Source organism: Dendrobates tinctorius, unplaced genomic scaffold, assembly GCF_039654945.1.
Source record: "Dendrobates tinctorius isolate UK_male_01 unplaced genomic scaffold, ASM3965494v1 ptg000165l, whole genome shotgun sequence".
Lineage (NCBI taxonomy): Eukaryota > Metazoa > Chordata > Amphibia > Anura > Dendrobatidae > Dendrobates > Dendrobates tinctorius.
The window spans coordinates 18168462-18187925 of record NW_027361832.1 but is presented as its reverse complement, the minus strand read 5'-3'; the positions used below and the strand labels follow the sequence as shown (position 1 = coordinate 18187925).

Genomic DNA, 19464 nt, shown 5'->3' with positions numbered 1-19464 from the left:
GGCACCTGACAATACAAAGGTGGCATCAACCCCACAAATATTGACCCCACTTGCCACCGCTACAGGGAAAGTGGGAAGAGCCGGGAAAAGCACCAGAATTGTTGCATCTAATAGATGCGCCTTTTCTGGGTGGCTGCAGGCTGCTATTTTTAAGCTGGGGGGCCAAGATCCATGGCCCCTTACCAGCCTGAGAATTTCGACCCCCACCAGTCTGCTTTAGCAAGGCTGGCTGTCAAAAATGAAGGGGCTCCATGCCATTTTTTTAAATTATTTATTTAAATAATTAAAAAATATGACGTGGGGACCCCTCTATTCTTAATAACCAGCCTTGTTGAAGCTGACAACTGCCATTATGTTCTATGGCCCGGACGTATTGCGATGCGTGAGATAACACACAATTCGCATTGCAATACTCCGGGCCATAGAACGTAATGGCATATGCCGTCGCATGCACAATACTAATTTTATGCTTTGCCCACTGTTGGGCAAAGCATACTGCGCACACGCGAAAGACCATTTGAATGAGCATGCACGGTAACTGTATGAGAACGCAGGAATTACCAGAAAGAAATGCGTAGAGCAAGACAGGAGGGGGAGAGACTGACAATAAGGCTGGTTTCACACTTGCATTTTTTTGCGCTGTATTTTAGTGCTAAAAAAAGCATGCGCTTTTTTTCCTATATTTTGCATGGGATGCGCTTATGTGCGCAAACACATGCGTTTGTATGTGTTTTTATGCACATGTGTTATTTTGTGGTGTGCGCTCGGGCGCACAAAATGCATCCTGTTGCATTTTTTGGGCGTCTGCCTTGCCTCAAAAAAACGCATGCGCGCAATGCGTTTTTTTAACAGCAAGACACCCATTGTAAGTCTATGGGTGTGCATATGTGCGCATTGGCATGCTCATGTATGCATTTTTTTGTGCATGCGTTTTTTTGTTGACCATTGGTTAGAAAATGGAAATTAGGGGTTTGGGTTAGAGTTAGGGTTAGTTAAGGGGGTTTAGGGTTAGGGTTTGGGTTAGGGTTAGTATGGTTTGGTTAAGGATTAGGGTTTAGGGTTAGTTAGGGGTTAGGGTTAGGGTTTGGGTTAGGGTTAGTAGGGTTTGATTAAGGGTTAGGGTTAGTATGGTTTGGTTAAGGGTTAGGGTTAGGGTTAGTAAGGCTTGGTTAAGGGTTAGGGTTAGTATGGTTTGGTTAAGGGTTAGGGTTAGTAAAGTCATGGTTTGGGTTAGTGTTAATCCTAACCCTATCTTGATTTTTTTGGTGAGGCCATCTAATGTTGGAAAAAAACGCAAACGCGGTAAAAACGTACTAAAAACGCATACAAATGCATAAAAACGCTACAGTCTTTTCATGCATGCGCATAAAAATGCTTGAAAAAAACGCAGCATTTGTATGCGTTTGTACGCGTTTTTCCATGCGTTTTTTTGAGGGAAAAACGCGCTGCAAAAAAAAGCAAGTGTGAAAGTAGCCTAAGCCCCGCCCATCGTACCGGACCGAGCAGATTTACATACACCGTGGGAGGAATATAAACGGTATTTATTGATCAAAGGTGGGGAGTCAAGGGGCATCAAAAGTACTGTTATAATGCATAGGTGACACTGAATTGAATATTTTTACATGATATGCCAAAAAAGTGGTGACAGATTCCATTTAAGGGTTGATCTAATCTTCCCTTTTCAGTAGCACACTGCTCCTCTGCCACCTGGCTTCCTGTTTGCCGGAAGAGGACTTGCTCTTCTGAAGATCAGCAGCATGGTGGTGCCTCTGGTCCAACCTAAGTGCTCTTACAGTCCTCTAGCAAAAGCTGCTTTGTCTTTGCAGCATTGGAGAATTGCAGTAGAACAGAAGCTAGCTGTATTTAGCGCTTTGGCCATTTTCATAGCACCACAAGCAGGCTCTAAAGCATAGGGTACAGAATAGAAGCATTACCTAGCTAATCCGCCACGCTGAGACTCTAAGGTGGCCAGCAACCTATGCAATGAGCTGCATCATTTACAATTAATCATCCCTCCATTCTGTTAAAAGCAAATTAAAAGAATCTCTTTATTGTAAGGAACAGAGATGAGTTTTAACAAGAAGTAAATTGCAAAGTTACTTGTTTTTACGTTTGTTCATTTTAGGTGACGTAGTCATCAATTTCAGACTGTAAATAAATGCTTCCATTACATGTTGGGTATAGAGCCTTGCCAACATAACATAACATGGAAAGTAAAAATATTGCTAATTAGATTATGATCTTATGCAGGGATATGCACTGACAGGCATACACACAGGGGCGTAACAATTGTGGCTGCAGAGAGTGTGAGCGGGCACGCTGATGTCAGCCGTTGGCCTCTGCACTGGCTAAGAAGATACAGCTTGTTGTGGGAGCAGGGGAAGGTGAGACAAATTTTTATTTTTAATGTGTTGAGAGAACAGCGGCAGAACGGTATACATATATACCAGGATGGGGGTGTAATAAACCGCAGGTGCTGAGGATGTCACCACAAAACTGAGACAGACCAAGAGTTAAAGGTTTATTTACAGGTACTTTACTCTCCACGCAGGGAGAAACAGTGGGGGTTAAAAGTGACAGAGTAAACGGTAAAACAGTAGAAAGGCTAGGGAAAGCTATTAAACAGTTATGCAGAGTTGAAACAGTTAAACTGGAATTCTTGTAACTTATCAGTCCGGGGAAAGCTTAATTGCAGGGTGTCTTTCTCCCACGTTGGCACCGACAACAGCGGCGCTTGCAGTCTCTGTAGTCTGTCCTCTGGATGAAGTTGGAACCTCAGGAGTTAAAGGAGAGAGCAGGGAGACGCTGTGAACCTGAGTCTCCCCTGGTCTGAGTCTCTGTAAGACACACTGTCTATCTCTCCGCAGGAACGAAGCTGAGCAGCTGGGAAGTCTCTCTGCCACACTCAGGGGCTCCGGCGTGTCACCGCAGTCACCGGGGCTGTGCGCTCGGGTCACTGTTTCTGCACTGTCTGGGGGGAAGTCTCCTCTGGTCATGGAGGCTACCGAGCCCACGTACTCACATACAGGGCTGTTTATGTCTTGTCCCTCAGTCCAAGTCCTCTGACGGGGAGTTCTCTCTCTCTTGGAGCGCGGTGCTGCAGCCTGCTTTCTACCTGACACGCATTGCTCTGTCTCTGGCACGCTCTGCTTTTGCACCCTCAGCCTGCACAGCTTCCGGTCCACAGCTCCTTCTCTTCCCTCACTGCTCCTTATAGTCACATGGTGCAGTCGGTCCAGGTCAGAAAGTCTTCCCCCCGGCAACCCTGCTGCCCGGCTATGTGGTTCCGGACACGGAGCAGGAGAGTTAACCCCCTTTTGGCTCTTCTTCCTCTTCATCCTCTTACAGGGGCACATACACCAGGATGGGGTACATGATGTGAGTCATTTATAACAGGATGGGAGACATTTGCACTAGGAAAGAATCCAGGATGGATGGCAAATATATGAGGATGGGAGACATATATACAAGGAAGGGGCCCAGGTTGGAGAAACTATATACCCAGAAGAGGCCCAAGGTGGGGGACATATATACCTGGAATGGGCCTAGGATGATGAGGAACATCAATACCTGATTATAAACCTCAAAAAGAATAATCTCGGGTTCAAAAATTCAAGTAGTGTACCAGAAAGCACCAAGGAAAGAACCCCTAAAATATAACTTTTAATTCAATGATTAAAAAGACACATATATGTGAAATGACTAAATACCAGGGGGTCCAGCATCAATCAAACATCGAACATAATCCTTTTTCAGAGTTTGTATATATCAGAGGGGCAATAGGCTATAATGCCCTAGTACACCCTAATAAAGCCCTTCCTGTTATGAATGGGAAACCGAGGAGGTAAAAAAAACACAACACGCTAAGTCTCAGAAAACCAGAGAAGTTGGTAACTATGCAGATTGCAGATCCCTGATCTTAACCGCACAACTAGCAGCAGTCGTGGAGCATTCCTACGTTGGTCCTAGACGACTGACACAACCAGAGAACTACATAAGCCTAAAGCAAGAAAAGAGGAAAACTAACTGCCCCAGAGCAGACCCCAAAGGAAAGACAGCCCCCCCATGTATTGACAGTGAAACAAGATGAAAATACAAACAAAGGTAGGAAAATAGGCTGAGCAAACGATGGGGCCCGGCTAACTAAAAAGGACAGAAAAGGAAAGACACTGTCTGCAATCTGCCAAAAAAACCTACAAAAATATTGTCCAACACTTCTGATAGCAAAATTAACCCTGAAGTCACTAGACTTCTAAACCTATATCAGCACTCTAAAATATTCTGAGACAGAGCAAAAAAGAGGCCAATCTAATAAGGGACAAAAAGCAGATTGGCAAATACTGATTAATAGGAGTGGAATTTCAGCATAGCCCCAGCAGGGGCAGGCTGATTACACAAAAACTGAATTGACCAACAAGCGCAAGTGTGAACAATAGCAAAAAACAAACTTAACTTGAGAAGACTGGAAGAGAGCTGAAGTCCAGGACCTGAGAAGAAGACTGAATCACCAGCACCCGGATAGGGCATCAGCTGTCTTATATCCAGTCTGATACTCCAGAGATCCAATCATTATCTTTCTCATCAGATGGCAGATCACTACCACTTAAACCAACCGCACTACCTCCTGTCACCACCAGAGGGAGAACGGAAGGGGAACTCTCAACTGGTGGAGCAGAAAATGAGTTCATGACAGTACCCCCCCTTGAGGAGGGGTCACCGAACCCTCATCCATGCCACCAGGCCAATCAGGATGGGCCCGGTGAAAAGCACGAACCAATTTTTTGGCATGAATATCAGAGGCAGAGACCCAAGAATTATCCTCCTGGCCATAACCCTTCCATTTGACCAAATACTGGAGTCTCCGTCTAACCAAACGAGAATCCAATATTTTCTCTACCTCATATTCCACATTGCCTTTAACCAATACAGGATCAGGAGGTGCTGCCACAGGAACTACTGGCTCAACAAACCTCTTCAACAGTGACTTGTGAAATACATTATGGTTTTTGAATGTAACTGTAAGAGCCAATCGAAAAGAAACAGGATTAAGAATCTCCAAAACCTTATAAGGTCCAATAAATCTTGGCTTAAATTTTGGAGATGCAACCTTCATAGGAATATTCTTAGACGACAGCCAAACCATATCACCCACTTTAAACCGGGGACCAATGGTCCTACGCCGGTTGGAAAAACACTGGGCCTTTTCCTGAGAGAGTGACAACTTATCCACCACTTGGTCCCATATCTGCTGCATTCTCACAACCACAGTGTCCACACCTGGGCAGGACGAAGATTCCACTTGCCCTGAAGAGAATCGAGGATGAAACCCAAAATTGCAGAAAAAGGGTGACATCAGAGTGGCAGAACTAGCTCTATTGTTCAGCGCAAATTCGGCCAAGGGCAAAAATGAGACCCAATCATCTTGATCAGCAGATATAAAACATCTTAAATAAGACTCCAGGGTCTGGTTTGTTCTCTCAGTCTGCCCATTGGTCTGGGGATGAAACGCGGAGGAGAAGGATAACTGAATTCCCAGATTGGAACAAAAGGCTTTCCAGAATCTGGAAACAAACTGGACCCCTCTATTGGACACAATGTTCTCAGGAATCCCGTGTAACCAAACCACCTGTTGTAAAAACAAGGGCACCAACTCAGAGGAAGATGGCAACTTTGGGAGTGGTACAAGATGGACCATCTTCGAAAATCTATCACAAATCACCCAGATAACAGTCATTCTCTGAGAGACAGGAAGATCAGAAATAAAATCCATTGAGATATGGGTCCATGGCCTCTTAGGCACCGGCAGGGGCATCAGCAACCCACTAGAACGAGAACAGGGTTTAGACCGAGAACAAGTCCCACAGGACTGAACAAAATTCCTGACATCACGAGATAAGGCAGGCCACCAAAACGACCGACTCACCAAATCTTTGGTACCAAAAATACCCGGATGACCAGCCAATGCGGAGCAATGGACTTCAGACATCACTCTCTTTCTCCACTTGTCAGGAACATACAATCTTCCCATAGGGCAACGCTCAGGTTTATCCTCCTGAAATTCCTCCAGGGCGCATCTCAAATCGGGCGAAATGGCAGAAAGAACTACCCCCTCACCCAGGATAGTAGTAGGCTCGGTCACATTAAGAGAATCAGCAAAGAAACTCCTAGAAAGGGTGTCTGCCTTAACATTCTTAGTGCCCGGAAGAAAAGAGACCACAAAATTAAAACACGTGAAAAACAAGGCCCATCTAGCCTGTCTAGGATTCAAGCGTTTGGCCGACTCCAGATAAATCAGATTCTTGTGATCGGTGAGGACCACAAATTGATGTCTAGCTCCCTCCAACCAATGTCTCTACTCCTCAAATGCCCATTTCATGGCCAACAATTCTTGATTCCCCATGTAATAGTTGCGTTCAGATGGGGAAAACTTTAGAGAAAAGAAGGCACAGGGATTCATCTTAGAAGTCACAGGGTCTTTTTGGGACAACAGAGTTCCTGCACCAATCTCAGAAGCGTCCACCTCCACTTGAAATGGAAGTTAGACATCAGGTTGCCGCAAAACTGGAGCTGAAGTAAATCTCCGCTTAAGCTCCTGAAATGCTGAGACAACCTCAGGAGACCAATTCAGCACATCAGCTCCCTTCTTGGTCAGATCAGTCAGTGGTTTGACAATACTAGAAAAATTACCTATAAATTTACGATAGAAATTAGAAAAACCCCAAAACTTCTGGAGAGCCTTCAAAGAAGTAGGCTGAACCCAATCATAAATGGCCTGTACCTTGGCCGGGTCCATTTCAACAGTCGATGGAGACAAGATAAATCCCAAAAATGAAATCCTCTGTACACCAAAGAGGCACTTCGATCCCTTAACAAACAGGGAATTCTCCCTCAAAATCCGGAACACAGTCCGGACATGTTCCACATGAGAATCCCAATCACTAGAAAAGATCAAAATATCATCCAGATAGATGATCAAAAACTTATCCACAAAGTCTCGGAAAATATCATTCATAAAGGACTGGAAGACAGAAGGGGCATTAGAGAGCCCAAAAGGCATCACCAGGTACTCAAAATGTCCCTCCGGAGTATTAAACGCCGTCTTCCATTCATCCCCGTGCTTAATGCGAATAAGATTATAAGCCCCCCTGAGGTCAAGCTTAGTAAACCAGCAGGCACTCTTAATTCTGGAGAATAAATCAGACATCAGAGGTAACAGGTACTGATATTTAACCGTCATCTTGTTAAGGGAATGACAATCAATACACGGTCTTAATGAACCATCTTTCTTGGCCACAAAAAAAAAACCAGCGCCTAACGGTGACGAGGATGGTCTAATATGACCCTTCTCCAATGACTCCTTAATATATTATCGCATATCATCATGTTCGGGTACAGATAAGTTGAAAAGCCGACTCTTGGGAAATTTACACCCAGGCATCAACTCAATTGCACAGTCATAACTCCTATGAGGAGGCAAAGACGCAGACTTACTGTGACGGGAGTATTCTCCAGAGCAAGGAGGGACAACAGGCCTGGGAATAATCCAACAGATTTATTGACCAAAAAACAGGAACAACACGAAGGTAATTTGCAGAGTCCCAAAATAAGTCCACAGGAAACTGATTCGGGGGCACCTCCCGACAATCCTTGTGCCAGATCACAAAACCATAGTCCTTTAAGAGTCCCAGAAATCCACCACGATCACACAGAGGCCGAAGCTTCCTCAGACAGCCTCATCCTTCTCTTTTAGCATCCAACTCACATCTGATCTTAAAGCAAGAATGTATTGTCAGGGCTCCTGGGATCAGTCCATCTGAAGGGGGGTAGGGGTCACACCTACTATTCAATGGTTTGGTCCATCAGAAGATTCTAGAAATGTAAGGGCTCCACTTAGTCTACAGGATGTGTATTGTAGGTTATCTTCTGCTTAGGAAAACAATAGCCAAAGTTCCACTAGCTGTTGACACAAGCCTAAATTAGATTATGGTCCAGGTACATCACAAGACATTGCAAAGTATTGGGGGAAGGAGACATGGTTAATTTACAGCAAATGAATCAGAGGAAAGTTAAATGACCTATTAAACAAAATACAGGACAGGGCAAGACTACAAATCATGACAATCCCTTCCCCTCCTAATTTGTGTACGTACTAGGGACCTCTACAGGTCACTGGTTAAGTACACACAGGCATGGCGTAACTTACATGTGGCTTCATGCAGCCACGAATTGGCATCGTAGCTTTCCCACATCATTGCCCAGGAGAACAGCTGCAGGCAGACCACCCATCACCCCAACCAAACATCGCCTGACCCCAAAACCAAAGTTCAGATCCACAGTGGCTGTGGGAATAGTCCTCCATTGTCCACCAGCCAGTTCAATGACAATTCCAGGTCCTCTATGGATTGCCTCAGGCCGAACCACTCGGGGATCAGCCAGCGTGAGGAAAGCTCCTGAGTCACAAAATCCAACAAGTCTTTGTCCATCCAGCACGACCTCCTGCAAGTGCTTACCTCGATGAGCTGAAGTCGTCATAGCTGCGGGTCGCACACCATAAACTCCTAGTGGTGCAACATGGGTGGGTGAGGCACTAGGCCAGTCCTCACTTAGTGGTGACACGTCTTCCTCCATGGCACTTGGCTGTACATAATTAATAATATGATTGGGTACAGGATCAATCCTCATTTGAACAGCTGGGCAGGAGGCTTGCAGATGCCCAGGCTGCCCACATCGATAGCATCTGTGCTGTGTCTCACTCCATCCAATGCGTCCTCTTGGGCGAGGAGTAAGGGAACCTGCCGGTCGGCTCCCACCTGAAGGTGCTGTAGGGGTTTGAGGACGATTCCTCCATGAGCTGGCTGGACATGAGGCCTGCAGATGCCCCGGATGCCCACAACCATAACACCTGCGCTCTGCTACTTCCTCTCCTCGTCGTATTCCAGAAAACGCAGTGGAAGCAACAGGAGGCACATTAACACAGGTATCAACACGAGGTGGTGGCTCAGAGGAACGGGGAACAATGGGGACAGAAGAACTGGGGGCCACCGGTGTTGTGGAGCTGGTAGGCCTCTCTCCATCCTCCAACAGAACTCTCCACCGAGGCTTGATGGTGAGAGCCTCATCAGCGAGAGATGCAGCTTCTTCCACTGTAGCAGGTTTCCTCTCACGCACCCATTCCCTGATCTCAGCGGGGCACTGGGCAAAAAATTGTTCTTTTAGGATAACCTGGAGACAGGTGTTCCAGGTTAAGGCCTCCTCTGCCTCCAGCCAGCGATTACATATTTGTTTGAGTCTGTGGGCATACATCTTGAAAGACACTTCCTCATTACAGGCTAAAGTACGAAACTGGGTCCTGTAAGTGTCTGGGGTCACAGCATAATGTTCTAGAACAGTCCGTTTAATCTCTGCATACTCACAGTTCCACCGAGGGTCCATAGCTCTATAGGCTGCGGCAGCTCCACCCTCTAAGAGCCCCACAAGATGTCGGACGCGCTCCCTTTCCGGGACTTCCATTAATCGACACTGATGCTCAAAGTCCAGGAAGAAGCCCTCAATGTCACCGGAAGCCTCATTAAACGGCTTGAAGTCTTTGCGGGACACTCTGGGGAGTTCCCTCATGGGGGATGCTGTGGGTACAGTCTGTCTGGAGCTTCTCGCTGCCTCCAAAGCGATCTCCCTCTCCAGCATTGCCCTCTCCTCCATCCTGCGCTGCCTCTCCTTGGCTGTGCGCATGACCTCCCTCTTATCTTCTATGGTAGCCTCTTCTCCCAGTAAGGCCATCTCCTCCTCGTACCACACAACCCACTGACTTTTTTGGGTATTTACCTCCGACTGCCGCCTTTCCTCTCTTTGCTGTGAGGATCCTTCCTCAGCATCATCTTGCAGGCGAACTGCTTCCAAAGCTTCAATCAGCTGCTCCTTGGAGAGTCCCTTGCAGCTGACTCCCAGTTCACGGGCCTTTGTTTGTAGGTTCTTTGCAGTCCAGTTCTTGTACTCTGAGGCTCTGGTTCCAGAAGTTGATGGGCCGTTGTCCTCCATTTCTTCTGCTCTGATCCCACCGCTGCCAACCAGTTTGTGACGGGAGTATTCTCCAGAGCAAGGAGGGACAACAGGCCTGGGAATAATCCAACAGATTTATTGACCAAAAAACAGGAACAACACGAAGGTAATTTGCAGAGTCCCAAAATAAGTCCACAGGAAACTGATTCGGGGGCACCTCCCGACAATCCTTGTGCCAGATCACAAAACCATAGTCCTTTAAGAGTCCCAGAAATCCACCACGATCACACAGAGGCCGAAGCTTCCTCAGACAGCCTCATCCTTCTCTTTTAGCATCCAACTCACATCTGATCTTAAAGCAAGAATGTATTGTCAGGGCTCCTGGGATCAGTCCATCTGAAGGGGGGTAGGGGTCACACCTACTATTCAATGGTTTGGTCCATCAGAAGATTCTAGAAATGTAAGGGCTCCACTTAGTCTACAGGATGTGTATTGTAGGTTATCTTCTGCTTAGGAAAACAATAGCCAAAGTTCCACTAGCTGTTGACACAAGCCTAAATTAGATTATGGTCCAGGTACATCACAAGACATTGCAAAGTATTGGGGGAAGGAGACATGGTTAATTTACAGCAAATGAATCAGAGGAAAGTTAAATGACCTATTATACAAAATACAGGACAGGGCAAGACTACAAATCATGACACTTACTCTCACTAAAAACATCAGAGAATTCAGCCAGATAATCAGGAATATCATGAGACTGAGGAGAGGTGGAGAAAACAGGAGCGTCCCTAAGAACACACTGACAACCCCAACTCACCACAGACACAGATTTCCAATCCAAAACTGGGTTATGAGTTTGCAACCAGGGGAACCCCAGAACAATAGTATCATGCAAATTATGCAGCACCAAAAATTTACAATTTTCTTGGTGGTCAGGGGCAACTCGCATTATCACCTGGGTCCAAAACTGAGGTTTATTCTCCGCCAAAGGAGTGGCATCAATACCCCTCAAAGGAATGGGTGTCTGCAGAGGCGTCATGGACAAACCACAACGTTTAGCAAAGTCCAAATCCATCAGATTCAGAGCTGCTCCTGAATCCACAAAAGCCTTAGTGGAAAATGTGGACAAGGAGCAGATCAGAGTAATTGCCAAAAGGAACTTAGGTTGTATACTGCCAGAGCAAATGTATGTGCAAAACGTTTCTCTCGTTTAGGGCAGACAGAAATAGTATGAGAGGGGTCTCCACAGAAAAAACACAGCTTATTACGCCTTCTAAACTCCCGACGTTGCGCCCTAGACAAAACCCCATCACATTGCATAGGTTCAGACATTTGTTTAAAAGGTGGCAGCGCCTCCCTTGTAGTTTTACGTTCACGTAAACACCAATCAACTTGAATGGCTAATGACATAGAGCCATCCAGACCAGAGGGAACAGGAAATCCCACCATAACATCTTTTACGGTCTCTGACAAACCTTTCCGAAAGAGAGCTGCTAATGCACTATCATTCCATGTAGTAAGGACCGCACACTTTCGGAATTTTTGACAGTACAACTCTGCAGGATCCTGACCCTGGTTTAATGCCACCAGGGTTCTCTCAGCTTGATCAACGGCATTAGGTTCATCATACAACAACACCAAAGGCCTGAAAAAATGCATCCACATTAGTTAGAATAGGATTTTCAGGTGTCAGAGAAAAAGCCCAATCTTGGGGATCGCCGCGCAGCAAGGAGATGACAATTTTAACCTGCTGCACAGAGCTCCCCGATGAGTTAGGCTTCAAAGCAAGAAATAATTTACAATTATTCTTAAAATTCAGAAATTTAAACCGATCCCCAGAAAACGCATCAGGAGAAGGAATCTTGGGTTCAGCAGCATGTGACTGAATAAGGTAGGTGGGAATTCCCTGTACTTCAGCAGCAAGCTGCTCCACACGATCAGACAGTTGCTTAATCTCCATTAGGAAAAAAATCCTCCTACGGCCCCAGAGAAAAAGAGGAAAAAACACATAATAAAAAAAATAAATTCTGACACTTTTTTTTTTTTCTCTAACAAATCTTTCCTGCTTTTGCGTACCCTAGAATCTGCAATATGGCTGGTGATTCTGTTATGAATGGGAAACCAAGGAGGAAAAAAAAAGACAACAAGCTGAGTCTCAGAAAACCAGAGATGTTGGTAACTGCAGATTGCAGATCCCTGATCTTAATCGCACAACTAGCAGCAGTCGTGGAGCGTTCCTACGTTGGTCCTAGACGCCTCATCACAACCGGAGAACTACATAAGCCTAAAGCAAGAAAAGAGGAAAACTAACTGCCCCAGAGCAGACCCCAAAGGAAAGACAGCCCCCCACATGTATTGATGGTGAAACAAGATGAAAATACAAACAAAGGCAGGAAAATAGGCTGAGCAAACGATGGGGCCCGGCTAACTAGAAAGGACAGAAAAGGAAAGACACTGTCTGCAATCTGCCAAAAAAGCCTACAAAAATATTGTCCAACACTCCTGATAGCAAAATTAACCCTGAAGTCACTAGACTTCTAAACCTATATCAGCACTCTGAAATATTCTGAGACAGAGCAAAAAAGAGGCCAATCTAATAAGGGACAAAAAGCAGATTGGCAAATACTGATTAATAGGAGTGGAATTTCAGCATAGCCCCAGCAGGGGCAGGCTGATTACACAAAAAACTGAATTGACCAACAAGCGCAAGTGTGAACAATAGCAAAAAACAAACTTAACTTGAGAAGACTGGAAGAGAGCTGAAGTCCAGGACCTGAGAAGCAGACTGAATCACCAGCACCCGGATAGGGCATCAGCTTATTTTATAGCCAGTCTGATACTCCAGAGATCCAATCGTTATCTTCCTCATCAGGTGGCAGATCACTACCACTTAAACCAACTGCACTACCTCCTGTCACCACCAGAGGGAGAACGGAAGGGGAACTCTCAACTGGTGGAGCAGAAAATGAGTTCATGACACCTTCCTGACTGCGGAGGTTGGCACCCTAGTTGTAGATGACATGGCGCCCCCGCTCAATGTTGGCGTCCCTAATAACGCCCTACACCACCCTGCTTATACAAAAAAGGACACAAAAAAGAAACCACACTCACATCTATGATACTGAAAAAACAATTGAAAAAAGTGCTATAGTGCTATAAATTTATCTCGTAGTATGAGTACCCAAAAGATAGAATCTTATCTCGGAGTCAAATAAGGGTACAAAAATGCAGCTTAATGCAGCCTAGGGTGGTCTAGGGCATTATTAGGGACGCCGACATTGAGTGGGGGCGCCGTGTCGTTTACATCCAGGGTGCCAACCTCCGCAGTCAGTAAGGGCTGTATTAGGGTGTACTAGGGCATTATAGCCTATTGCCCCTCTGATATATACAGACTCTGAAAAAGGATTATGTTCGATGTTTGATTGATGCTGGACCCCCTGGTATTTAGTGATTTCACATATATGTGTCTTTTTAATCATTGAATTAAAAGTTATATTTTAGGGGTTCTTCCCTTGGTGCTTTCTGGAATATTAATACCTGGAAGGGGCCGAGGATGGGGGATATATATACCAACAAGGAGGCCAGCATGAGGGACATATATACTTGGAAGTGGCCCAGGATGTGGGACATTAGTAAAGAATTACATTACTACATGCTGAGGGAGCAACATTTATGTTCCTATAGGAATTAGATTGCTACAAAGACACATGCATATGACCAATATGCAGGGAGGGCCCAGGTCCAAATTTTGCACAATGGCCCATCGCACTTTAGTTCCGCCACTGCATATACACATCCACTACACACATGCATTTTCACATTAGTCACATATGCACATTATCATATAAAATATGTACAAATGTGTAAAACGCATTAATATATTTTGCTGAAGTTTTTACCAAAGAATGCAAAAAAATAAATAAAAAAATAAAAAAGAGGCAAATGTATGCCACAAAGTTTGCTATGTAATTCCTTGACTAACAGAAAATGTAATGCTGCACTTGAAACAGCTAGAAGAATTTTTGAAGAACAGTAAATTTTATAGGCAACATTTTGCCCCAACATATCTAAACATTACATTTATATTCAGTTTTACTCTTGGTTAAATTCAGAAAAAAATGGCAATTTTATTTCTACCATTTAACAATCACCACACATTTAAGGTTCACTGCATTGTACAAGCTGTTGCGATCACAGTGATATTATTAATAATTCTATGCCTAGGTTATTTACCTCTATTTAAAAAGAGTATTAAAAAATATGGTTAGTGTGATTATTTTTGCAACTTCAATGTTTGGATTTTTTTCCCATGAAGTCACCTACTGGAATGAGATAGAAAAAGTATAATTTATGCCAAAAACTGGCATTATTTTAGTCTAATTCTAGGGCATCTTGTGACGCGCACTTGTTATCAGGTTTGCTGTGCCTTAGACCAGAGGAATTTAGGCTAGGTTCCCATGGCGTTAGTGCCATCCGTTTAACGGATCTGTTAAACGGATGCCCTAACGATGATGCCCAAAATCAATTTTCTACGATCGCATTAACGCATGCGCTAACGCACGGTAGCATTGCGTCGTCATGCGTTAGTAATAGAGGTCTATGCACAGCGAACGCGTCCGTTCGCTGTGCGTTCGACCTAAAGTACCCGAAAATGCGGTAGACCACGTTCGAAGGTGCGTCACAAAGTAACGGACCAGCGCTAACACATGCCGATTTTGATGCGTTATGATAATGGATGGCAATGGGTGCATTAACGGATCCGTTACATTGCGTTAGTGCCGTTTAGTAACTGATCCGTTAAACGGATGGCACCTAACGCGATGTGAAACCGGCCTAGGGGTCAGGACTGGTGTATGTAAGACAAGTCTGAATAAATTACCACCGAAGATTTCCTTGTGCATTTGTCAGAAAAAGTGAAAGCATGGCACGAGAAGCTTATCAGGTAAAAATTATGGAAATGCTTTACACGTTTTGTTACACATTGTTCATGAATATACAGGTGCAGCAGAGCTCGAGTTGTCCTTACTAATAACTTATGGACAATACATAGCATGGTCATATATACCACTACTAAAAGAAGAGAACCATATATATAAAACACTTATTTATTTATTCCATTAAAAAAAATTTCATAAAATGCCACATTAATATGATCACAACAATTATACCCCAAACAATAGGGGGGCACAAAACCACTAATATAATATTAATGAGGTTGATCAGTAATTATCTATATCTAAAGACTCAAACCTATAGGCTTATGCATAGAGCATACAATTTTACAGGTTATTTTTTATTATAATTCTGTGGGGATAAATGGCAATTTATATAAAAAAAAGTGCCTAAAGCATCTCATTAAATCCCATACATTATCTCCATATCACTCCATATATTAGTTCTTTGCCGTGCAAAAACTATCATAAAACCCAGCTATCATATAGCCCAATTACCAAGATTGTGTATGCATAAAGTCCTTCATAAGGACCAGCATGTTACTTACTAGATCAGCCTCGATTAAGATGTAAACGGTGGCAGAGCTCTGCTGGCAATCTGTATATGTTACCTTATGAAGGACTTTATGCATACACAATCTTGGTAATTGGGCTATATGATAGTTTTTGCACGGCAAAGAACTAATATATGGAGTGATATGGGGATAATGTATGGGATTTAATGAGATGCTATAGGCACTTTTTTTTTAATATAAATTGCCATTTATCCCCACAGAATTATTTAAAAAAAAAAGTATAAAATTGTATGCTCTATGCATAAGCCTATAGGTTTGAGTCTTTAGATATAGATACTGATCAACCTCATTAATATTATATTAGTGGTTTTGTGCGCCCCTATTGTTTGGGGTATAATTGTTGTGATCATATTAATGTGGCATTTTATGAAAATAATTTTAATGGAATAAATAAAAAATTAGTGTTTTATATATATATGGTTCTCTTCTTTTAGTAGTGGTATATATGACCATGCTATGTATTGTAAATGGTTTTGGAAGTGCCATGAGGTAAATAATTGGACAACTTTTGATATAATAACTTATGGAGACATAATTTAGTTCTTTATTGTACCTCAGCAGGACCTTTAATTGACTAAGGGTACCGTTACACTTAGCGATGCACCAGCGATCCCGACTAGCGATATGACGCGGTCAGGATCGCTGGTGCATCGCTAGGTGGTCGCTAGTGAGCTGCCACACAGGCAGATCTCACCAGCGACATCGTAGGGGAAGGGGATCGCTACTTACCTGTCAGACGCGGCGATCCTGCGTCCTCTCGCCCGGCTCCACGCGTCACTCGTCGGCGCCACAGGAAGCTCAGCAGGAAGTGGCCGACGAGGAATGGTCCAGGAGCTTCTCGCGCGATCAGCGATAACCAGCGGGGGGAGCCGGTCGGAGGTAAGTATCACATGCAGCGATATCGCTAGCAATATCGCTGCAACGTCACAAAATCAGTGACTTTACAGCGATATTGCTAGCGATATCGCAGTGTGTAACGGGGGCAAAACGATGTGAACCATACAAAGCCTTGAGAACAGGTCTTATCTGTCTTCAAAGTGTATATTTGAAACGTGCTGTGATAGACACCAAGCATAATGACTCCACAGTGCTACTGGCTTACATGGTGCAATACTCTAAGAGGACGGCAGGATAAAACTTCGGAATTACTTTTTCTGAATTACTTTTCAAATGTCTTCTATGTAAATTCTGAGTTAATCAAGGAAATTTTCTTCTATAAGCTGTGCAGAATCTCTGTTACTGGACAGAGCGCTCATGAATCCCTCCACCCTACAAGAGAGAGAACTGTGCAGCTAGACAGCTACCGTTGCACAGTCTTCTCTTTCTCTTTCCTGTACTCCTCTCTATAATCAGTGCTGGCTTGATATTAAGTACCTATCCTAAACAAAAGCCATCAGAATTGAAGTCCTGGAAATCCCTATTACTCATTGTTATAGGTGGTATGACAAGTAAAAAAAATAAATTGTTTTCATATCAAACATTAATTACACAAAAATACCACCATTTACTTACTCATTTTCGTTTTTTTCATCACCAATTTGGTTTTCATTTTTTGCTTGAGAACTCTCTTTTTTTATAACGGGGGAGGCTTTCTTCTCAGGCTGTGATGGGACAGGTTTGTCCTCTTTTATCGTTTTATCATCCACTGGACCATCTAGAGTATGAAAAATACAGCTTTATTTAGACCTAATACTGGAGTTTTGTCAGCAGAACATGAATCAAAATTGCCAACTACTTCTATTCAGGTTGAATAATAAATTCTGACCACAATCAACAGATTTTTGACAAGATTAATGAAGACGACCTTTCACTTTTGACAAAACGCAAAAAGTGACTGAAATTCTAAAACTTCTCTCAAATATATTTTAAAAATCATTTTATTTCTATAGCGCCAACATATTCTGCACCAGTTTACCAGTATGAGGGCACATGTACAGGCAATATCAAACATTACAGAGTAACACATAATTCAACAGATGGCAAGAGGAGTGAGGGCCCTTCTATAAGAAAGTAGGGGAGGCACAGAAGGTATGAAAAAGGGCTTGTAGTTTATGTTCCAGCCATCAATATAATAAATAACAGTATTTAAATACACGGGTATCAGTATAATCAGAAAAATTCACAACACATTTTATGGTTACCCTTGTGAAAAGAAAAATTTGGAGCAAGGCCAACATTTTTGAGGGAAAAATGTATTCTTTATTATTCACGATTCTGTGAAGCACCTGTGTGTTCAAGGTGCTCAACACACCTCTAGATAAGCTCCTTGAGATTGCAGCCTCCAAAATGTGCTCACTTGTGAGGGGTTTCCACTGTTTAGGCACATCAGGGGCTCTGCAATGTGACATGGCAACCGCTATCTATTCCAGCCAATTTTGCGCTCCAAAAGTCAAATGATGCTCTTTCCCTTCTTAGCCCTGCAATGCGCTCAGTAGTTTTCAATCACATATGGAATACCAATGTACTGAGGAGTAACAGCACAACAATTTGTATTTTCCATTTTCTCCAATTACCCTTTTGAAAATGAAAAAATTGGGACTAAAGCAATATTTTTGAGTGAAAAAGCAAAACTTTCATTTTTTCGTCCCCATTGCTTTAATTCCTGTGACGCACCTGAAAAGTCATTAATCTTATTGAATGTGGTTTTGAGCAGGTGGGCGTGGCCTAGCAGCTCAAGCAGAGAGACGCGTCTTCCAGGAGCTCTTGACAAATACAGTAATAATCTACAAGAAGATAAACTTCAAGTAACCACAGATATAGTGGGAGGAAGCAGGACACTCACAGCACCATCTGATACAGCTACGAGGCAAAAGGAGGAGGAATAGACCATCCTAGCTGCTGTTCAGGGGAGCGGTGGGAAGAGGCCTGTGGAGCCCCGGACTGGAGTGGAGGGAAAACACCTTGTCCACAAGCACAGGACTACAGTGCGGGAATAGCGCAACCTGCTGAGGTACCGAACCACTGAACCGCCCACCCGCGCTGCCTGGAACCGGGCAGAGGTGTCCCACGCTACCGTCACCCTCCCTCCCCCCTACCTGAGAGACCATCGGGAGTGCACGGAGTGTGAAGCTGCCTGACGTGTTGCTGGCACCTCTCCCTTACTCCCAGCTTGACCGCTCTGAGGGGAGACGGTGACTGAAGACAGCGATCGGTGCACGCTGGCCTTGGGGGGTAGAGGCTCCCTATATTTAGACTGTCACGCTAGTCCGGGGACAAGGAAGCCAAACACGAGAAGGGGGCGGGAAATTTCGCGCCCTTTTGTGAGAAAGGGCGAGCGCCATATTGCCTCTGGTGCAACGGTGTGTGAGGGGGAGGAGAAAGAGAGGACATTGAAAAGAGCCTCTGCTGAGTAGAAGAAAGCAGCTGCGTCTGGTCTCCTATCCTTTCTGCCCCGGGGGGAGTGCATCTTATTTACAGCCATATTACCCCCAATGGCAAATCAGGTGCCATCATTATTAAAGCAGAGGCTTGAGCTCTGCTTCTGAGGAACATACTAGCCGCATAGTGGCCATCTTGGCATCAAACAGTGAGGGCAAGGCAAGATATTGATACATAGAAGAATCACTTCTTCAACCCCTCAGACAAAAACGGGTTCCAAAAACAAAGAGGTGTAAAACTCTCAGTGTTCAAAGGAGGATTGTATTTCTTCAAATTCTAAACAATCATAATCCAAAAAAAAAAAAAAAAAAATCTTTGCTATACCCTCTAGGCCTAACAGCAGCTGTAGCAGGTCTGCGTAAGAAAACAGCAACCTCATATCGCCTTGAACTAAGGCTTGAGTCACCAGTTGTCTCTATCTAATGTCGCAGGAAAACTCATTTCCCCCATATGGAACTATCACTTGAAATGCTCCTCTAACTTTGTAACAGTAGGCAGAGGGAAGATTGCATCATAAAAACATAAAACAAATCTCAGAGCCCAGCAGCCATAACTATGGG

General features: G+C 44.1%; 1 protein-coding gene across 3 annotated transcripts in view; it reads right to left on the bottom strand.

The window, feature by feature from the left end:
- Positions 1–19464, bottom strand: part of CNGB3 (cyclic nucleotide gated channel subunit beta 3) — a 226683-nt gene that overhangs the window by 187889 nt on the left and 19330 nt on the right. For all 3 annotated transcript variants that reach the window (XM_073550539.1, XM_073550538.1, XM_073550540.1), the window contains one exon: positions 17039–17180. In XM_073550539.1, coding sequence (XP_073406640.1) covers positions 17039–17180 — 142 coding nt within the window. The remainder of the gene's footprint in view (positions 1–17038; positions 17181–19464) is intronic.